General features: G+C 47.4%; 1 protein-coding gene across 1 annotated transcript in view; it reads right to left on the reverse strand.

The window, feature by feature from the left end:
* The window catches only part of ADSL (adenylosuccinate lyase), a 72504-nt gene extending 51436 nt beyond the window's left edge, over positions 1 to 21068 (reverse strand). The window contains exons 1-6 of the mRNA XM_069736896.1: positions 20785 to 21068; positions 16706 to 16909; positions 14990 to 15034; positions 14817 to 14896; positions 683 to 854; positions 270 to 316 (exon numbers count right to left, since the gene is read on the reverse strand). Coding sequence (XP_069592997.1) covers positions 270 to 316; positions 683 to 854; positions 14817 to 14896; positions 14990 to 15034; positions 16706 to 16909; positions 20785 to 20994 — 758 coding nt within the window. The 5' untranslated portion in view covers positions 20995 to 21068. The remainder of the gene's footprint in view (positions 1 to 269; positions 317 to 682; positions 855 to 14816; positions 14897 to 14989; positions 15035 to 16705; positions 16910 to 20784) is intronic.
* Positions 21069 to 21925: the final 857 nt, after the last annotated feature.

Consider the following 21925-nt stretch of genomic DNA (forward strand, 5'->3'; position numbering starts at 1 on the left):
ATCCAGTTCAATATAAAAAATTTGGTTAAAAGGGTCCACTTATTTCTGACCAGCCAGGAATTTTTTTTTAAATCCTGGAACAAGGTCAAACACCACACCATATATCAGTAAGAATGTCCATCTTTGAGCGGATATGGACACCTTCGGGGGTATATTTATTTCTTTTTATCCATTTATTTTGGGCTAAAAAAAAGTTTATGGATTACAATCAGGGACATAAAGGAAACCTCAAGATTGTTGGAAAAAGAAAACTCAAAGCTCTATCTTACCTTTTAAATGCTGCCATACTGGTCACCAGTCTGTCCAACTCTTCCACCTAAATGAAAAAAAAAAAGAAAACAAAATTTCTCACCAATGCAGACCTAAACCAGTCCTTTGTCATGAAGCATTTACGGATGGAAGCTAGTGACAAAAGACTAAAAATAATTTTGGGCTACCGTTCCAAAATCAAAGTAGGTATGTCTCCCCACAATCTGACATTCTAAGCACTTATGGCCAAAGTCAGATGTTTTATAAGACCCATTGGTCAATCTTCCATACATTTCTAGGAGGAACAACAGAGGGACACCGCAATGAAGAGTTCTACGAAATGATGCTCCATAACTGTATTTCATAAGCTATGCAAGTAGTTAGTAAAAAGGATAAGTCAGAAGAGCCGGCAGGAACATGAGTGATGCACTACCTTGTCATGGTCTCCATCGAATAGTTGCAGGAAGCTGGCCTGGGTTCCAGTTGTGCCCTTCACCCCTCGGAATCGGAGTTCATTTCTGGCTCGTTCCAGATTTCGCAGATCCATGCACAGGTCTTGAAGCCAGAGACAAGCGCGTTTTCCTACAGTGGTCAGCTGGGCCGGTCTACAAGACAACAACGTGGGGAAATAACACATAATGGTACCACAGAATCCTGGGTGGAGCTGTGACATCAGTGTGCATGCTCAGCCGTGTGTGCTCCAGACTTGTAACTTTAACTTTGCAGTTGTGAATGATAGTAGACATGTATGTTCATCACATGTTGGGATGGGGCTCATTTTTAGGGTAGGAAGAATCTGACAGGTACAACTGATTTTTCTGTCAACCGTTTACAGAGTGGACCTTTCTCCTTCTGTAAGGTCTACTAGGCGTTCCTATGAAGGACCCTCCTCACTCACCATCACATCTATGATCTGGCATCAGTGGTCAAATTATTATTTGCCCATCAGTCAACAAAACAGATCAGACCCATCACCCTTAAAATAATAAAAGGTTGCTGGAAAAAGTATTGGCTGCAATAGCTTTCTTTAAGACAGTTTCAAAACAGTTGCGCCATTGTTTTAAAGGGAACCAGTCACCAGTTTTGGCCGATTTACGATACGGCTACTGCCTTTCAGGGTTGATATACAGCATTCTATAATGCTGTATATCTGTCCCCAACCTGACCTGCAAGAGAAGAAAAAAAAAAAAAAGGCTTTTCTTATACTCACCTGTGGGATGGTCTGATGGGTGTCGCTGATCTTGGTCCGGCGCCTCCCATCTTCTTATGATCGCCGCCCTCCTGCTTGCTTCTTGTGGGTGACGAGACCCTGCATCATACACACAGTCTCCCCGGCATCACGCTCCAGGCGACTTCTCTGCCCTATTGAGGTCAGAGTAAAGTACTGCAGTGCGCAGGTACCGGAAAAGGTCAAAGAGCCCCGGCGCCTGCGCACTCCAGGACTTTGCTCTCCCTCAACGGGGCAGAGAAGTCGCCTGCGCAGGAGCGTGATGCCGGGGAACCCGTGTGGATTATATATGGACACGTCATAATCAAGCAGGAGGGCGGCGATCACAAGAAGATGGGAGGCGCTGTACCAAGACCAGCGACAGGACCGCACCACTGGTGAGTATAATAAAAGTTATTTTTCAGTTCTTACAGGTCGGATCGGGGTCTTATATACAACATTATAGAATTCTGTAGATAAGCCCTGAAAGGTGATGGCTGTATCCTATATCGGCCAAAAACCGCTGACAGGTTCCCTTTAACTTGAGGATGAATGTTAAGGGAGCACAATTTCAGACCAATTTAACATACATTCATATTATCATGTCTTTTTAAAAAAAGGAGGTCTGTGCATTCGGTTTTCCTTCTCATTCCTGTAGACTTGAATGGGTAGTAAGATCCAGACTTTAAAGGGATTCTGCCAGCAAGATCAAACCTGGTCTTTGAAACATAAATCCATCAACACCTTTATATCTTCTATGTGTTACTGCATTCCACAAAAAAATGAGGCATTAAGTGCTCTGGGCGTGGCAGAGCACTTAATGGCCTACTGCATCTCTACGTTGCTCCCTTGCCCATCACCAGCCTCTTCGGCTTGATTGATAGCTCACAGACTGATTTCCCAGCCTGGCTCCTGACATCACCCAGTGATATATCAATCACGCTAAAGAGACTAGTGATGAGAGAGTGTACTCGTTGCTCGGGTTTTCCCAGTACGCTCGGGTGTCCTCTGAGTATTTATGACTACTCGGAGATTTAGTTTTCATCGCGGCAGCTGAATGATTTACAGCTATTAGCCAGCTTGATTACATGTGGGGATTACCTAACAACCAGGCAACCCCCACATGTACTCAGGCTGGGTAGTAGCTGTAAATCATTCAGCTGCCGCGATGAAAACTAAATCTCCGAGCAGTCATAAATACTCGGGAGGACACCCGAGCAACGAGTACAGTCGCTCATCACTAAGGCTGGGTTCACATAGCGTTGCAGGCGTCCGTTAAACAGACTACGTTACACTGCGGCGTAACGCAGTCCGTTAACGCCACCATTACTTCCTATGCCGGACGCATCGCCACAATGGGCATGCGCTAGCGATGTGCCGTCATTGAGTGACGGACCCTGGGACGCGGGCTGCAGCTTTTCCGGGTCCGTCACTGCTCTATCTGCACTAGCGTGATGGAATGTCGGCACTTGCGTTAACAGCAGCCCGTTAACGCATGTGTTGAACGGGCTGCTGTTAACGCAATGTGAACCTAGCCAAAAAGAGACTGGTGCTGAGCAAGGGAACAAGCTCTGGAGAAAGAGTCTCCTAAAAGGATTTGTCCCAGTCTGCTATGTGACTACAGACTTGTGAATCCTGACATTGCACATTATCGGGATTCTCCGGTGCGGTCATGTGACCACTAGCATGCAATATGCATACTTTCAGTCACATTCCGACTGCACGTGCACAGCCTTGCTCAGTTTACTTGTATTGAGCGACACTGCGCATGTCTAGTCAGAATGTGGCCGGGAGTATGAATATAGCATACGTGCAGTCACATGACCGCGGTCCTTTTTTTTTTTTTTATTAAATAGATTTTTATTGAAAGCGAATATGAACAATACAATTTATGCATTTTCCAGTATATTACAAAATTTTTACATTTTCCAAACCCCCAACAATCCCAACAAAACCCACACCTCCCCCTCCCCTGACAGCTCATACCCAGTTATACTTTGTTACCAGTATTGATGGCTCTTTGAGCCATTTGAATCACTTATGTCCGCTTGTTCTTTAGCACTCTCTTCCTTTCAGAGGCCCTCATCCTCCCATTTCCCATACCTACTATCCCAGCTCGAGCCACGGAGACCACATTTTATCAAACGTTTCTATTTTCCCACGTCTTTTGTATACCCCCTTTTCCAAATTGAGACCATGTTTAACATATTTCAGGAATTCACCCCTTGTAGGCGGCTCATCCTTGATCCAGTTCCTTGCTATTACCTTCCTTGCCATATATAATAGCCTAGCTATTGCTATCTTCCAGGTGTTATCCACTCTAATTTCCTCTACATGTCCCAGTATACACACTATCGGATCTCTCGGCACTCTGCATTTATACGCCCCTTCCACACGGCTCATTACCACCAACCAGAAAGCAACCAGTCTTGGACATGTCCACATCATGTGGTATATTCCTGCATTCTCAGTCTTACATCTCGGGCATTCAGAGTCCGCACGCAACCCCGCTCTGTGCAACACTTCCGGTGATTTATAGACTCTGTGCAAGATGTACAGCTGCGATAGTCTATACGGCTCGCTCAGTGACACTCGTGGAACCCACTCCAACACCGACTCCCAGGTTTCATCCTCCATTGGGCCTAAATCTCTTTCCCATTTCGCTCTCGCTTTTAGAGGGAAGTCTAGTAAATATGCATGTAGAAGGTCCTTATAAAGGGTGGTAATGACTCCCCTTGTGGACCCTTCCCCACATACGTATTCCAGAACTATGTCCTCCTGGATCTCAATACCACCGCCCTTGTTTTGCGCTTTAAAGGCATGTTTCATCTGAGCATATTGATACTCCCCAGTCGGTCTCAATCCAAACTCTCCCTGCAGCTGCGAAAAGGACTTTAATCCTTGTTGTTGAATTATCTGAGCCACCAAGTGGATTCCTTTGGCCTGCCACTCCGCCAGCACTCCAAGAGCCGCAAACTCAACCAAATTATTATTAAGCCATATCGGTGTAAATTTAGTCAGCCCCGTAACCCCCCGAATATGTCGCAGTCTGGTCCATAATTTATGTATCAAAAACATAGTTGGGTATAATTTCCCCAATACTCCCAAGGAGCCATCCTCCAGACACTGCGCCACCGGTCTTCGGTTTGTCACCCTCTCCATCAAGTGTTGTACCGCACTGGTAGACGCTCCCCGCGCCCAGCCCTTCAAATGCTGGCTCTGGGCTGCAAGAAAATATAACTCAGGATTGGGTAAAGCCAATCCTCCATCTTCCTTGGGTCGCTGAAGCGTCTCCAGGCGAATACGTGGGTACCGCCTCCCCCATATCAGGCTTCTAAATATCGTAGTTACTTACCGATAACGGTATTTCTCTGAACCCATGACGGCACTAACGAGAGAGAGGGATCCGCCCTCAGGGACAGGAAACCCACAGGTTAAAAAGGCGGGACCTCTCCTCCACCTCAGTTGGTTTACAGAGCCTTGCAGGGAATTTCTGCTGTAACTTAATTGGTTATTTTTACACAACAAAATATAACTGTATAACTTATATAAGCTCCTCTATATATACACTTTTTTTTTTTTTTTTTATGCACACCTCGTGACTTAATTTATAAGTAGTGTGGACACCCATACGTGAAGGGAGGGAATATACAGGTGCCGTCATGGGTTCAGAGAAATACCGTTATCGGTAAGTAACTACGATATTCTCTTACCCCATGACGGCACTAACGAGAGAATTTCAAAGAATGAAAAATTTTAGGGTGGGACTACTGCCTCAAGAACTCTCCTACCAAAAGTTAAGTCTGAGGGAGAAGATAGATTAAGCTGATAGTGCTTGAAGAATGTAGAGGGGGAAGACCAAGTGGCTGCTCTACATATTTGATCTATTGATGCTCCACCACGTTCAGCCCAAGAGGTTGCCACCGACCTGGTTGAATGGGCCTTAATTGTGTCCGGAGCTTGTTCTCCGGAAGAGGTATATGACATCTTGATGGCATCTCTTACCCACCTCGCCAACGTGGCTTTCGATGCCTTGTGACCCTTATTTGGTCCCTGAAAGCAGACAAACAGAGCCCTCCCTTTTCTACACTCCCTTGTGGCTGATAGATAGTGTGTTAGACATCTCTTTACATCTAGAGTGTGTAGAGCCTCCTCTTTTTTGTTTTTTGGATTGGGGCAAAAAGATGGTAACGCTATCTCTTGAGATCTGTGGAATTTTGATGCCACTTTGGGAAGGTAAGAAGGGTCAGTTTTGAGGATTACTCTGTCATCTAATATTTGTGTTAGAGGTGGGTAGGCTGATAAGGCCTGCAGATCACTAATCCTGCGAGCTGAGGTTAGGGCCACCAATAAACAGGTTTTCCAAGATATTATTTTTAGTGAAGCCTGAGATAAAGGTTCGAACGGCGCTTTAGTTAGTGCTGAAAGGACTAAGTTCAGGTCCCAGGGAGGAGCGGTGAGATGTATAACTGGTCTGGACCTAGTAGATGCTCTAACAAATCTTTTTACCCAGTGATTCCCCGCCAAATCCTGGTTGTAAAGGGCACCCAATGCTGCAATCTGAACCTTCAGAGTATTTGTTGCTAGGCCTTTCTCTAAACCTTTTTGAAGAAATTCTAAGATTTCCTGAATTGGCATCTGATTTGATAGGATAACTCCTGACGTGGAGAGGAACTTTTTCCAGACTTTGCCGTAGGCTCTGGTAGTTATAGGTTTTCTACTGGCCAGCAGGGTAGAAATTAAATTTGAAGAAAACCCCCTTTTTGTTAACAGTTCCCTTTCAAAAGCCAGGCCGTCATGTGCAAACTTTTTATTTGAGGGTGATTCACTGGCCCTTGATGCAGAAGGTCTGGGATATCTGGGAGTACCCATGGATCCGCTATGGACATTAGGCGTAGCCATGGGAACCATACTCTTTTCGGCCAGAACGGAGCTATCAGTATCACTTTGGCTCTGTCTTCCCTGATTTTCTTCAAGACTAAGGGAATTAGAGCTATCGGAGGAAACACATAAGCTAGATGGAATTTCCATGGAATTAACAACGCGTCTATGGCCACTGGACTCCCCCGAGGATCTATCGAGCAGAAGGCCTCCGTTTTCCGATTTTGATTGTTTGCAAATAGATCTATATCCGGGGCCCCCCAAAGATCCACTATGCGTTTGAATATACTTGTATTTAACTCCCATTCCCCCTGTTTTAATTGGGTTCTGCTTAGAAAATCTGCAGTTTGATTTTCTGACCCTTTTATGTGAAGGGCTGTCAGGGAGGACAAGTTGGCTTCTGCTTGTGACATGATGAAATTTGTCACTTTCATTAGGGATTGAGACCTCGTCCCTCCCTGATGGTTTAAATATGCTACTACCACCCTGTTGTCCGTCAGTACTCTCACGTGGTGGGAACGGAGGGAAGTTAAAAAATGATTGATGGCGTACTGAACTGCTAAAAGCTCCTTCCTGTTTGAAGTAAGGTCTTTTTCTTCTACTGACCAAGGACCTTGGGCAATTTGCCTGTTTAGGTGGGCCCCCCACCCCCAAGGGCTTGCGTCTGTGGTCAGGATTATCGAGACCGGCCATACCCATGGAACCCCCCTCCTGAGATTGGACGGGTCTGTCCACCAAGCTAAGGAAGTTTTTGTCCGAGAGGATATTTTTAATTGCTTTTCTAAATTTCCTCCTGCGTGGGATACCGCCTTTAGTATTTCCCACTGGAGATCTCTCGAGTGGCTCTGAGCCCACTGTACCGCTGGGATACAGGATGTCATTGATCCCAGTATGGACATGGCTCTCCTTAGAGAGATCAGAGGAGAGATACTCAACTGATTCACTAGATGTATCATGTTGGATACTTTTTCTTCTGGCAGACGACACTCTTGCTTTGTTGAGTCTATTAATATCCCCAAGTACAACTGTACTTGAGATGGGATAAGCCTGGATTTTTCCAGGTTCAGAAACCATCCTAGATTCGATAGGGCTACCATCACTCTGTTTAGTTGCTGGCTGCAATGTAGAGAGGAACTGCCCATCACTAGGAGGTCGTCCAGATAAGGCACAATCAATATGTTTTGTTCCCTTATATGGGCCATTACTTCCGCCATTAATTTTGTGAATACTCTCGGGGCAATGGCTAGACCAAACGGAAGAGCCTTGTATTGGTAATGTTTCAGTTCCCCTTGTATCATTACTGCAACCCTGAGATATTTCCGGAAATCCGGATGGATTGGCACATGATAGTATGCGTCCTTTAAGTCTACAACAGTCATGAAACAAGACGGGATAAGGGATCTGACACATGATTTTATTGTCTCCATTTTGAATTTTTCTATTATCAGGTATCTGTTTAGTTGTTTTAAATTTATAATTACTCTGAAAGTTCCGTCCGGTTTTGTTCGAAGAAAGAGTGGAGAATAAAAACCCCTCGTCTCTTCCTGTTGTGGAACTTCCTGTAAGACTTTCTTCTCCAGAAGACTGAGAACTTCTCTCTGGATGCTCAGCTGCTCGATCTCTGACTTTCTTCGTGGTGTGACCACAAACTGATTGTGTGGCATTGTGTGAAAGCTTAGTTTTAGGCCCGTCTTTATGATGTTTAGAGTCCAGGCACTTCCAGAAATTTTTTCCCAGGTTGGAAGAAAGTGGGTCAGTCTCCCTCCTACCTGGGGCACACCCTCATTGTGGCTGTTTTTTATTATCCGGCTTGTTGAACATGAAACCTCCTCTTTTGAATTTTCTGTCTTCCCACCCCTCCTTTTGATTTTTTGGGGGGCGTCTTTGTGTGAACCTCCTTCCTCGAAAGGGCCGCCTATAAGATTGATTTAGGAATCCCGGAAAGGCTTTCTTTTTATCAACCGCTTTTTCGAGGACATCGTCTAGGGTGGGACCGAACAAATATTCACCTTCACACGGAATGGAACACAACTTAGCTTTAGTTTGCAGGTCCCCCGGCCAGCACTTTAGCCATAATGCTCTCCTAGCCGCATTTGAGAAGGAAGCCGATCTTGCCGTCAGTCTAACTGAGTCTATTGAGGCATCTGCTAAATATGCAGCGGCCCCTTTCATCGCTGACACGGAGTCTAGTATAGACTCTCTCGGGGTTTTATTTTTTAATTGAGACTCCAAATGATCCAGCCAGACCATTAGTGCTCTAGCTGTACACGTAGCAGCTATACCGGGTTTTAGCCCCCCGCTGGCGGCCTCCCAGGACCCTTTTAGGAAGACATCGGCCTTTTTATCCATAGGCTCCTTGAGGGTCCCCATATCTTCAAAAGGCAGAGCGAACTTTTTAGAGGCTTTCGCGATGGCGACGTCTAATTTTGGCGCTTTTCCCCATGAGGCGCAGGCTGGGTCATCAAATGGGTATTTCCTTTTGGGTGTTAACAGTACTTTTTTGTCTGGTCTTTTCCACTCCTTTTTTATAAGGGCTTGAATTTTTTCATTTAATGGGAACACTCTGTACTTCTTTTGTTCCAGGCCACTAAACATAAGATCTTGTACAGATTTTTTGGAACGAGTATCTGCCAGACCCATTGTCGCCCTAACCATTTTCACCAACGCATCCGTTTCATCTATTGGGAAACAGTTGCGACCGCTTTCTGAAGATGCAGAGGAGGATGATGAAGCTGTAGAGCTATCAGAATCCCCACTCGTACTATCTCCCTCGCTGGAGCTGTAATCTGGAGATTTTTCTTTATGTTTTCTTTTACGGTTTTTTACGCTTTTTAATGCGTCTGCTACTTGGGTTTTAATTAAATCTTTTAATTCAGATGTGAAACTTGGTGCCTCCTCATCAATGGTGTTCTTAATACATGACGCACAGAGTTTTTTAACCCACGAATCTGGCAAATCTGCTGAACAAAGTGGGCACACTTTATGTTTACTTTTCCCTTGGCATTTCTTTCCCTAGGAAACAATAAACCCCTATTAGAATATACACTTTCACGGAGGTCACTTACCCTCCTAATGTGAGGAAGATACCGGCTGTGGCTTTGAGGATGCCTCCTCCACTTGAACCACCGTCTCCCTCCTGGATCCACCAGAGCCTCTGCTGCGCTGGGATCCTGAGCTGCTGCGCTGCGTAGGTTTCCGTGACGAATGGCGCTCCTTCGGATTCTTTGTCACAGGGGCCTGTGAAATTTCTTCCACCGACTGCTCTATTCCACTCATGGTGGTAATTACTGAGCAGCGGTATGCCCCTTTTTTTCCCTTTTTATGCTGACAGAGCGGCGCCAGGTAACTTCCGGTTTACCCAGAGGTACCTTGCGCCGACCCCGGAAGTGACCCCAGCGCCTGCGCAGTAAGTTGCCGGACCTCGCGCGCGCGCTCACTACTTGCCGGCTCACAGGAGGGACGGAGCTTCTGCAGCCGCCGCTGCAATCTGCGTCTTGCCGCTTGTCGGTGACCGGCGTCACCACCCCCTGTGCGCCTCATGGACCGGCGGAGGAAACCTCCAGGTAGCCGCCGCTACCTATTACCGACCACTCCATTGAAAAGAGAAGAGGCAGGCTCGGTAACCTCTTCACTGCCTCCCCTCCGCGCATATCCACGAGGCCCGCCGACCCCGGAACGCGCCTTCAGGGAGGAATCCACCTGAACCGTGGCAGGGCCCCCCGCTGCCTGAACTCGGCCCGATGGTCCCTGGACTCCTGGATGGTGAGTTGTGGGCTCCCCGTCGGGGACAGGAAACCGAACTGAGGTGGAGGAGAGGTCCCGCCTTTTTAACCTGTGGGTTTCCTGTCCCTGAGGGCGGATCCCTCTCTCTCGTTAGTGCCGTCATGGGGTAAGAGAAAAGAGCATTAATCTGCCGGAATTTCCCACGTGGAATCCAAACTGGCGCATTATGTAGGACGTAAAGTAATTTGGGCATCAGAACCATTTTAATGAGATTAACCCTACCCACCACCGATAGGTGTAATTTATTCCACGCATCCACTTTTGCTTTAAGGGCGCCCATGAGAGGAGTCAAATTCCTATACAAAAACTCTGTAACTGGCATCGAGATCCATATTCCCAGGTATTTGAAAAGGGATGCCACCTTAAGCCGCCCCTCTCCCAATGGCTCACTTCTGCTCTCCTCCACCCCATCCACCTCGAAGAGGACCGATTTATCCCAATTTATCCTCAATCCCGACAAGGCTCCAAATTTCCCAATGATCTCGATAGCCCCATTCAAGGCTTCATCCGGGTCCGCCAGGAACAGTAAAATGTCATCTGCATATAACGCGATCTTCTCCTCAACACTCCCATATCTGAACCCAGGAACCTCATCCGATTGTCGGATCTTAGCGGCCAGTGGCTCCACAGCTAAGGCAAACAGAAGGGGCGACAGTGGGCAACCCTGCCTCGTACCTCTGGCCAACTTTATAGGCTGAGAAAGTTCCCCATTCACTCTAATTCTAGCTGTTGGTAGTGAATATAACAGTTGAGTCCATGCCACAAATTGCGGACCAATACCCATACACTTCAACACCCGCCAGAGATATCCCCACTCCACACTGTCAAACGCCTTATGGGCATCCAAGGATGCAATAACCCTTCGGCCACAGTTGTCAGACTTCAGCTGTAGGTTCATATGCAGCCTCCGCAGATTAACCGCTGTAGACCTGTCAGGCATAAAACCAGACTGATCCGGATGTACAAGGCTAGCAATGACGCTGGACAAACGGGTAGCTAACACCTTGGCCAAGAGTTTGACATCGATGGTTAACAGAGAGATTGGTCGATACGACTCAGGCTTCCCCAGATCCTTATCCTCCTTCGGAATAACCACTATAATAGCCTCCCTCATAGATGCTGGGAGATACCCTTGGCATCCAGCCTCCTCCAGTACTAACTTTAATCTGGGAATCAGCACTTCCTCCAAACTTTTATAGATTTCGGCTGGTAACCCATCAACCCCAGGTGCCTTCCCATTAGCCATAGACTTCAGCGCCCGACTCAGTTCCTCCTCGGTGATAGGGGCATCGAGGCTCACCCCATCCTCCTCACTCAATTTCGGAAGACCCAGACTCTCAAGGAAAGTCTCCGTATCTCCGGCTGACTCATTGACCCTGGAGGAATATAAGTCCGCGTAAAAGTCCGCAAAGACCTTTATAATTTCAGGTGTTTCAGATACCCTGCTCCCCCCATCTGAAACCAACGAATGTACATACGAGGTACCACGCTGAGCCGCGGCTACCACCGATAGCATGTGTCCCACTGTTTCTCCCTCCTGAAAATAAGCCACCCTCTGAAACTCCCGCTTCCTTTCAGCTTTTCCCAGCAGAATCTTTTCCATACAATTTTGCGCTGTTCTCAACCTTTTCTCTGCCTCAGAAGTCCCCAGCACTACCATCTCGTCCTCTGCGGCTTTCAGCTCCTCCATCGCCACTCTCTCCGCCTCCCTTGTCCTCCTCTTACACCTACTAATGTCTCTAAATAGTAACCCTCTCAGGTACGCTTTCATTGCATCCCAAACAGTTAGAGCATCTGTACTCCCATCATTTAAAGCAAAGAATTCCGTCACCTCCTTCCCTATACCGTCCAAATCAATACTCTGTAACCAGTTAGGATGGATCTTCCATTCTCTCCCACTTGCGGTCCGTGTCCCCAACAACCTAACCTCCACCTCAATTGGACTGTGATCCGAAAGGGCCCTCGGCAGATAACGCACCTCTCCCACCATTGTGTCCAACAGGCGGTTACCCAGCGCCATATCAATTCTGGATAGCGTAGCATGAGCCGGCGAGTAGCACGAGTACCCTCTCTCCCCAACATGTCTAACTCTCCATAGATCAATCATGCCTATTTCACGCACATAGGTACCAAATGTTGTAGTGTGCCCCTCCGACCTGTTCTGGGTGTTCTTATTTTTATCCCAAAAGTCATCACAGATATTGTTCAAATCCCCAATAATTAAGAGTGGTAGTGGTTCCCATCGTTGCACCCTCTCCAACACCTCCCTGATCTTCTTACTTGAATATGGAGGTGGAATATACATTGCCGCCACACACAATCTCACTCCATACAATATACATTGTATCACCACATACTGACCCTCAGCATCCACACATACTTTCACCTCTTCATACTGCACTCCCACCGGCACCAACACTGACACACCTCTTGAGTACGTCGAAAAGGTAGAATGATACCCTTTCTGTATCCAACGTCTATTCAGTACATCCACTTTCTCCTGTATCAAGTGCGTCTCTAGCAAGCATATCATAGAAGCCCGCTGATCCTTCGCATACTGCAAGCTCGCAGCTCTCCTAGATTTATCCGCCAGACCTCTCACATTCCAACTCAAAATCTTAAAGCGGTCCCCTATTATGTGACTCATCATCTTTAGTTATGTCTTTACTTCCCGTTCTGAGCTGTCTAACTTCCCTCCCCACCCTTACCCCTACCCCCCCTCCCCCACACCCCCCAATACTATACATTCTGCCTCTTATCAAGAGTGGGGCACCATCACCCATTGCGAACACTCTTGTTAACGTAACCTTCTCCTTCCGCCTCCCGCTACCGTTTATAACAGAATTCGGCGCAATTCTTAGAAGAACAATATAATTCAACCTGTATTAAATTACAACTGCAAGAAACTAAATAAACTTTTAGTACGCTGCACACCCTTCCTCCCTCGTACTTCTCCGCCGCATCAGCACACCCAGTACATTCCCTGAATAATACCCAGCTCCACCCTCCAACCTTCACATTTCAATTACCAGTGTACTGTCAGTCCATCTCTTTTTCCCCTTTTTGAAAGAATTAAAATACCTCCCGACTAACCCACCCCACATTTTCAATCTCCTTTCCCTTTAAGCTTTTTAGCATTAAGATCTATCCACTGGGTAGCGTCCTCCGGCGTCTGGAAAAAATGAATCTTATCCAGCGCTACCACTCTCAGTCGTGCCGGAAACATCATGGAGTATTGCACTCCCAGTTCTCTCAGCCGTCTCTTGATACCCGTGAACATCATCCGCTGTTTCTGTACCAGGGCGGAATAGTCAGGGTAAATAGCAACTCTTTGACCTCCAATTGTCAGATCCGTCATGTCTCTAGCTTTCCTCAGGATAATGTCTCTGTCTCTGTAGTTTAGGATTTTGGCAAGCATGGTACGGGGATTTGCTCCAGGGACAGGTGGTTTCGGTGGGACCCTGTGGGCTCTTTCTACCGCAAATACTTTTGTCAGTGCTGCATCACCAAAGGTCTCAAGGAGCCAGCTTTCAATATACTCCGTGGGATTCCTCCCCTCAATTTTTTCAGGGACACCCACTATACGAATGTTATTTCTTCTGGACCTGTTCTCCAGATCCTCATTTTTTGCAGCCAGCTCCGATATTGCCTGAGTAAACTTCCTCTCCGCTTTCTGCAGCTGCACTATATGGTCTTCTGCCGTGCTCACTCTTTCCTCCACAGCCCCCACACGTTTGTCAATCTTCTGCAGGGCTGCATTTATCTGGGCTGTATCCCCCTTGACCTCCTGTAGCTGCTGGGTGAGGGATTGTTTGCATGATGATACCAGTGCAAAAACATCTCTAAGAGTGGGCTCTGCTCCTGACTCCTTATCTTCAGATCCCCCTACTACCACTGCCATGTCACCATCCCTGCTCCCCTGTTGTACCTCCTGCTCCTCTGCTGGGCTTTCCTCCTCTCCTTCTGTGTCTGTGTCTGCTCCGGCATCCTCCTCTGCTTTTCCTGTGTTCCCTGCGGCCTCCACTCTAGCAAACTGCTGGAGCTTTGCCGCCGCCGACATTCTCTTCTGGCATGCCGCGTTGTCCTTCTCCGCCTTCTCTCTGGCGTCGGCGCCATCTTGGCTGATCCCAGCCTCGCCGGCTCCTGCATCTCTTTGCCTCCTCCTGGTCATATTTGTTGACCTCGAGGCCGCCTCTATTCACCGCCGCACTCCCGGGACTTTCCTGCAGCCGGTAAGCGCCTTGAATCGCCGCTCAGCTGCGGCTTATAAGGATAAATTGAGCGTTAGCAGCGGGAGCGCTCTGTCACACATCCGCTCACATGGACGTTCAGGCCACGCCCCATGACCGCGGTCCTTGAGAATCTTGACAGTGCGTGCTTGCACAATGTGAATACTAGGAGTGGTGACTAAACGCGCACCGATGCTGCTCCCGTCAGGGGGAATAAAGTTCAGTTTCTCTGAAATGCTGTGGCATACGTGGCTGTGATACGGTCTGGGCAGCATGGATCATCTGACAGATTCCCTTTAAATCTCATGCAGGAAATGTAAGATGCATGCAATCACAGCAACACTTAGAACTGGACAATAGGTCTGATAGTTATATCACTGCAGGGATTACGGGAGTCATCTGGAACAGTGAGTGGGTATGGGGCGCACATAACACACGGTCACACTGGCAGCCATGCCATCGCTTACTGATAGTGGGTGAATCCTAATGTGGGTAGATCAGCGTACTTTTCTGCAAAGTCCGACAAGCGACTTATGACCCGTGCGAGCTGTGATTGAGAGACAGGAAGGAGAAAACGTTACAAGTTATACAGAGAGTTATTCAGAATACCACTTGCTTTCTTGTAGTAAACTGCTCTCACCTTTGGAAGCAGAAGATCAAAACCATCACGCAAAACAATAAGGTCCTGAAAGTACAAGAAAGTCATATTGTAATGGCAGTAAATTAAGCGAATTGTCTACTACTGTCAGCTTTATGCCCTCTGGCAAGTGACCGCTGCAGCCAATCAACAGCCTTTATCGTTTTGTCAGAGCTGACAGTATTACATTCTGATGGAATACTGAAGAGCTGCGGCTGCTGATTGGCTGCAGCGGTCAAGGGACTGTAGAAGGACACTGTGCTGACGTCACAGGAACAGCGTATTTATCAAGTGTTTTAATTTTATGATAAGCACCAGAGATTGAAAAGAAGTTGTCAAATATTGGCCAGTCTGTATAAAATATAAATAAGGACTCTGCACACACTTTAGATTTGTGTAGATTGAACGACCATTAAAGGGAACCTGTCACCCCCAAAATCGAGGGTGAGCTAAGCCCACCAGCATCAGGGGCTTATCTACAGCATTCTGATGTATCCTGAAAGATGAGAAAAAGAGGTTAGATTATACTCACCAGGGCGGGCGGTCCGATCCGGTGGGCGTCGTGGTCCGGGGCCTCCCATCTTCATAGGATGACGTCCTCTTCTGGTCTTCATGCTGCGGCTCCGGCGTACTTTGTCTGCCCTGTTGAGGGCAGAGCAAAGTACTGCAGTGCGCAGGCGCCGGGAAAGGTCAGAGAGGCCCAGCACCTGCGCACTGCAGTACTTTGCTCTGCCCTCAACAGGACAGACAAAGTACACCTGCGCCGCAGCGTGAAGACCAGAAGAGGAAGTCATCTGATGAAGATGGGAGGCGCCGGACCGGACACCCATCGGACTGGACCGCAGCGGGACCGCCCCTGGGTGAGTATAATCTAACCTCTTTTTCTTATCTTTCAGGTTACATCAGGGGGGCTTATCTACAGCATTCCAGAATGCTGTAGATAAGCCCCTGATGCTGGTGCGCTTACCTCACCCTCGATTTTGGGGGTGACAGGTTCCCTTTAATGTGAACGTCTCCCCAACAGATGATGTCTGGAGAAATATAATATTGTGCATTTCAGCAGAAGATAAGGCACAGCGAGAGGTGCCTGGCAGCTGCTTACTTCTCTCACCCCACTGAAAAATGCATGATCTCAAAGCCAAACTGAGGGCGCATTTGTATGAAGGGAGCGAGGACGAAGGTTTAGCAAAAAGCTGCCCAAGCCGTAAGGGACGAGATTATGAAAATTAATTTACAGTGGTCCCTCAAGTTACAATATTTAGCCTCTTTTCTGGGCTACAGTAACTTAAAACCACATTTGGCATCCAGCGCTGCACTCGCTGCTAACCAGTGTGCCTGTCTAGTAGTGCCATGCTATAGCACGGTACCACATGTAGTGTACTGCTATCTACTAGTAATGAGCGAGTGTGGAGAGGGGTTTTCTATACCCCTTACTGCACGCAACTTTGAATTCCAGGCCCAGCTTTTGATAGAAATTATTATGGAGCCATTTTGTTCCTATGTGATATTTAGATAAATCACTAATTGGGGGCTGCCCAGTGTTTTATTTAATAAAAAGGGCAGTGCCAGAGCGCCGATAGGTTGTCTTTTTTAAATGGTCGTCTTGGAATGATCTGATATCGTAATTTGAGGGAGCACTTAAAAGCAAACTTGGGTTTTGCACATAACCAATTACATCCTATAGTCAGAGAAATGCAAGATGAAGCAAGAAGCACTCACTGTATTGTCTCCTACATAACAAGAAGTGGCCCCCAGGTGAATTATGGGCGCAGCTCTGGGGCAACAGTGTGCAAAAGTGTGCACGTGGGCCATGACGTCATGCCGCAAACGTTTCTCCTCGTCAGCTGCCATTCTGAAGTCTATGTTCTCCAAGTTGGCCTCCATCTCTTGGATCTGCTCCTCCGATATTGGTAGACCCAGGCTCTGTACAAAAGGAAACAAAAATAATGCAGTAGAAGTAGCTGCGCTTGCAGGTAACTTTACAGAATAAGGCGCCGTGTGGAAGAACACCATTTCTGCCGAATGTGTAGTCTGCATTTTATAACCTGCAGTCTCTAAGAACAAAAATCTGCGGCAGCTTCTCGCTTCTGTCTTCCTCCATCCGTCTCCATAGACTTCTATAGGCAGCAACTAAAATCATTCTGATGCCCAAAGACAGATGAACAGGTTGAGAGTGACTGATCAATGGAGGAAGCACGGGGGGAACTGATAAGAGAGGCATTTTTCTCTAATAAAATATTACATACGGTAGTTTTTTCTCTTCACTTGTTTTACTGACATATGAACTAAAGAAATAAAGTAGGATTACCTTTTAATTTAAAAAAAAATAATTGTAAAACAAACAAACACAGTATATCCAGATTATCAATAGACAACTAGTTGAATAGTGTATACTGGCAAAACACGTATATTACTTACCGGCACGTGTATTACTTACCAGTAATGTGTTTTTACGGAACCCATGACAGCACCAACAATATGAGGGTGCCAGGAAAACACATATTACTTATCGGTAATGTGTTTTTATGGAACCCATGACAGCACCGTTATATCGTTGGTGCCGTCACGGATGACAGGGAAAACTAGCGCCAAGAGGAGTCTCTGATAACAGCCAATCAGATGACAGCTTTTACCTTTCAGAAGCGTTTTGGAAAACAATTTTGTTCCCTGATGCCCAACTGCAGGAACACCCCACTGCCCATGTACACAAGGATATGAGTGGTGCGACTTCGGCCCCACCAGGAAAACTTATTGCCTGGCCACCAGATAAAGAAGTTGCTGATCTCTGGTGGCCCAACTGCTGTGACCCCAATCTCGAAAACGGGGCATTTGGCACCCCCATTTGAGTGGAGGGAATGTGCTGGACTCATCGGTTCTGTTGAATGCATGGATGGTGAAAAGCACTTGTCAATCTCAGGTCAGGTAAGACCGCAAGGGATGCTGTGGGAGTCCCAGGAGTCAAGACCACCAGAGATCGGCAGCTTAGGTAATAAAGGTAAGAATGGAAGCAATTTCTTTTAACAAATGAAGAATCTTTGATGGAACGCAACAGAGAAACGTGATATATACCGTAATTGCAGGACGACAATTTAATATAAGGAAAATCAAACTCTCCCAGCAGACCTAAAGGGGGGTTCCAAATGATAAAGGGGGCATTTCACATATTAAAAGTGTTTGTGGAAATCTCTTATTATCGAGGTGGAAAAAAAAAGGCAAGGTAAAAATTTGAACACTGCAGCTCATCAGCAGCCACTGATGGGCTGCAGCGCTCTCAAGATGCCCCCACAATGCTGAGTACACAGGAGCGGTGCTCCTCTCCCTGGGCCCATTAATTCGGGGTTGCCAGGTAATAGACAACGCCGAAAATTTTAGCCAATATGTTTGTACACCCCAATAGCAAAGGGAATGGTAAAACGCAGGAGTCAATGAAAACATATTCCAGGAAAAGTAACAGGGACGGCTCAACGTGAAGAAGATGCTCCAGAACTGGTATTTAATAGGAAATTACAACCTTAAATGAAAGAGAAAAAAAAAAAAAAAAGAGGGGGAGGGGGACGGCAAAATAGCACATGGGAAACAAGCAATTATGTGTCCTAGGAGAGGAGGAAATGAGGCTTTTCAGCCACCGCATGATACGGCAGACTTATAAATAGTCTTCAGTAAATTACTGAGCGCTCCACCATAGGTCCCCGCTGATAGAACAAGCGTCTACATGAAAGCCGTGGGGCACGGAGGACTCTGGAAACACTAGACGGGGGCTTGTTCTACCGAAAGGTTACACCAGGAAAAAAAATCTTGAAGACTAAAGATAGTCCCCAGCGAAAGCCTCCTCCGGCAGCTCTAAAAATAAGAGCGATCTTAATGTTCAGACGGCTCACAGTACAAAGGAGAAGCAGTGACCTCGGGGCCAATATCGCGTGGGGATCATCATGGCCGCAGTACACACAAATCACGGTGTGGGCCGGTTAGGGTCTCCGGTGTGTGTTGTGGCTGTCGACATGCAGCTGCGGGGACATATTTTTCTAGCACGCTGAAGACACTCTATTAGCACCCGAGCATGCTCAGATAACACCTCATCCCAGCACGTTCACTCATCACTAGTGATGACCAATTCCCAAGCCGGCCATCCAGACAGTCGTCGGCCCAATGCCATAGACTGGTCTGAACACGCTGATCATCACCGGCTGCATCATATCTGTTCTGAGAAGCAAAGGATCAGGCATATTGAAATCCAACAGTCCGATCCTACTCTCCTCCAGTATCAGGGGAGCTTCACACACCGAAGATTTCCCGCACGTAAAATCCACATCATTACACAGTGTCCGTGAGGAGCAGGAGGTGAAGCTTGATCTCATCCACACCTGTGTTTTTTCTTTGATACAAGGTAATTGGATTATGTTCTTCTTTACAGCCGGTCAATTTCTGCGGCAGAGACGTTTTTGCAGCAAATTTTACCTATGCATTTAAACAGGGTTAAATGTGAAAGGTTAAACCGCCGGCCTGAAACAAGCTTTTATCTGATTTGTTTTGTTGTTGGGTAGAAATGAACCCCCCCAAAAAAGTGTGGAAAATAAGCGCGGATTTTATATGCCGAAATGCTCTGAATTTCAGCACATCAAATACTCAAGGTGTGAAGCAAGCCCTACATGGCAAAAACAATAGATTTAACCAACAGTAAAGGAATCTATCAGAAGGTTTTTGCTATGTAATCTGAGAGCTGCAGGATGTAGGGGCAGAGACCCTGATTCCGGCGATGTGTAACTTATTCGGCTGGGTGCTGTAGTTTTCATACAATCAATGATTTATCTGCAGGAGATTATCACTAGAGGACTAGTTGCCCAGTGACTCCTAGTCCAACCACCACTCAAGCTCTGATTAGCAACTCTATGTAAGTCTAGGGGTGCGGGCAACTTCCTGAGCTCTGCTACATGTATAACAGAGAGAACTCCGATTGTATCACAACTGCTGCAAGTGACCCATCACTGGAATCAGGGGCTCTTTCTCTACTTTATGCTGCTCTCAGACGAGGGGGCAGACACCCTTTAAAGGGGTCATCCACAAGGTGCTGCATAGAATGTAACAGTGCCTCTCGGACCCCTTTAATGTTGGTGGCCAGCTCAACAATTTGGTTCCTAGGCCTCGATTTCAGGGTCACCGGACACTTCACCGCGTCTTAAAGGGGTTCTCCGGAGAAACATCCTCACCTACCACAGAGGATAAGTGATACCTTACTGATCGTGGGGGTCCCACATCAATCCTGAGACTGGGGCACTTTCACCCCCATCCTAAAATGACGCCCCCCGATCCCCCCGTCTCCATTGGCGAACGCAGCGCTCCGCAGGGAATGAATGGATCGGCGTGGGCTGTCTGAACAGCGGGGGCATTCTGGAATGAGGGTCCATTCCCCGTCCTCCCAGCGGTCGGACCCCCACTGATCAGCAAGGTACCGCATATCCTGCGGATGGGGGTAACTGGATTTATTAACCCATGCCTGGCTCACAGTTTACCAATCTCCTGCAAGCTATGAACTAGGAATGAGCCCCTTGGACGACCCCCGTCTTCATCAGACACAATGCAGAGAGGAGCGGGGGGCTGGGACCCCCATTGTAGCGACAAGTCTCATTTCTGCGACATTTCTGGTCCCTGCGCACGTGGAGGATCGCTGCCTGTCTCTGGAGTTGTGCGACATTCTGGTAGAATGAAGCGACCAGACGTGCGACATTCGCGCACACGTGTTGCGCACCAGTCACACACAGCGTCGTCTCGCCGCCCGGTACCGCCCGCTGCACAGTAGTTACCCGCTGGGCCTGCGCCAGGTACAGCCACAGCCGCCTCCACGTCTGGAATTTCTTGCTGTCACTGAAGTTGAAGGCCATTTCGCGGCTGGCATATCGGGACACCAGAGGGGAGCGGTACCGCAGGACTTCTTCTGGCCCCTGAGCTAGCGGAGAACCGCTGCCCGTCACTCTCGGTGCAGATTCCCCGCTCAAACCACTGCTTGCGTCCATCTCCTGTGTGAACTGAACTGTTCTGCGGAGTAAACGCACCGAACGTGCCACTCACAATATGGCGGCGTCGTTCTGCCGTGCCGCCGACTGTCACGTGTCGTCACATGACGCCTCCATCTTAGATGTGGCAAATGGAGCGCCAGCTTCCTGGTTACCATAGTAACCCCGCGTCCTGCACTGTGTGTCTGCTCACTCACACACATGCTAGTGCATATGGCATTTTGAGAGGCTCAGTCTCACAGTGCAGTTTTAATACAGGGCCATTTTTTTTGTTTTGTACAAACAAAAAACTTCATTTATAGGGGTTTTATTACATTGTAATACAGCACAGATTAGCATAAAAAATTGGATTTTGAGGTCAGAGAAGCTCTTTAAGGCTTTGAACCAGCGTATTCACACATAAAACAGCTGCTGGTAAAATGCCAGATACTAGTATAGCTGGAATGAAGAATAGAGGTGCCTGGCTGACATACATTGTGCCACCCCACAACAGAATCCCCAGCAGGGCCAGCATTAGGGGAAGACAAAGTAGTCGGTTGCCTAGGGCTCCCACTACCTTCGGAGCCCAAAGCCAGTGGCGTGTCACGCAGACGCTATGAGGCCATGAGTCAGGTGCCCAGATTCATGGGGCTGCTTTATACACTATGGGGGGGATGCATCATACTCTATGGGGCCGCATTGTACTCTCTTGGTCTGTTTTTACTCTATGGGGGCTGCATTATACTCCGTGGGGCGGCATTATACTCTTTGGTGCTGCATTACACTCTGTGGAGCTGGAATATACTCTATGGAGAGGCATTATACTCATTGGGGGTGTATTATTATATTTGAGGCCGCATCATACTCTATGGGGCCGCATTGTACTCTATTGGCCTGTTTTTACTCTATGGGGGCTGCATTATTCTCCGTGGGGCGGCATTATACTCTTTGG

This window comes from Ranitomeya imitator, chromosome 8, assembly GCF_032444005.1.
Source record: "Ranitomeya imitator isolate aRanImi1 chromosome 8, aRanImi1.pri, whole genome shotgun sequence".
Classification (NCBI taxonomy): domain Eukaryota; kingdom Metazoa; phylum Chordata; class Amphibia; order Anura; family Dendrobatidae; genus Ranitomeya; species Ranitomeya imitator.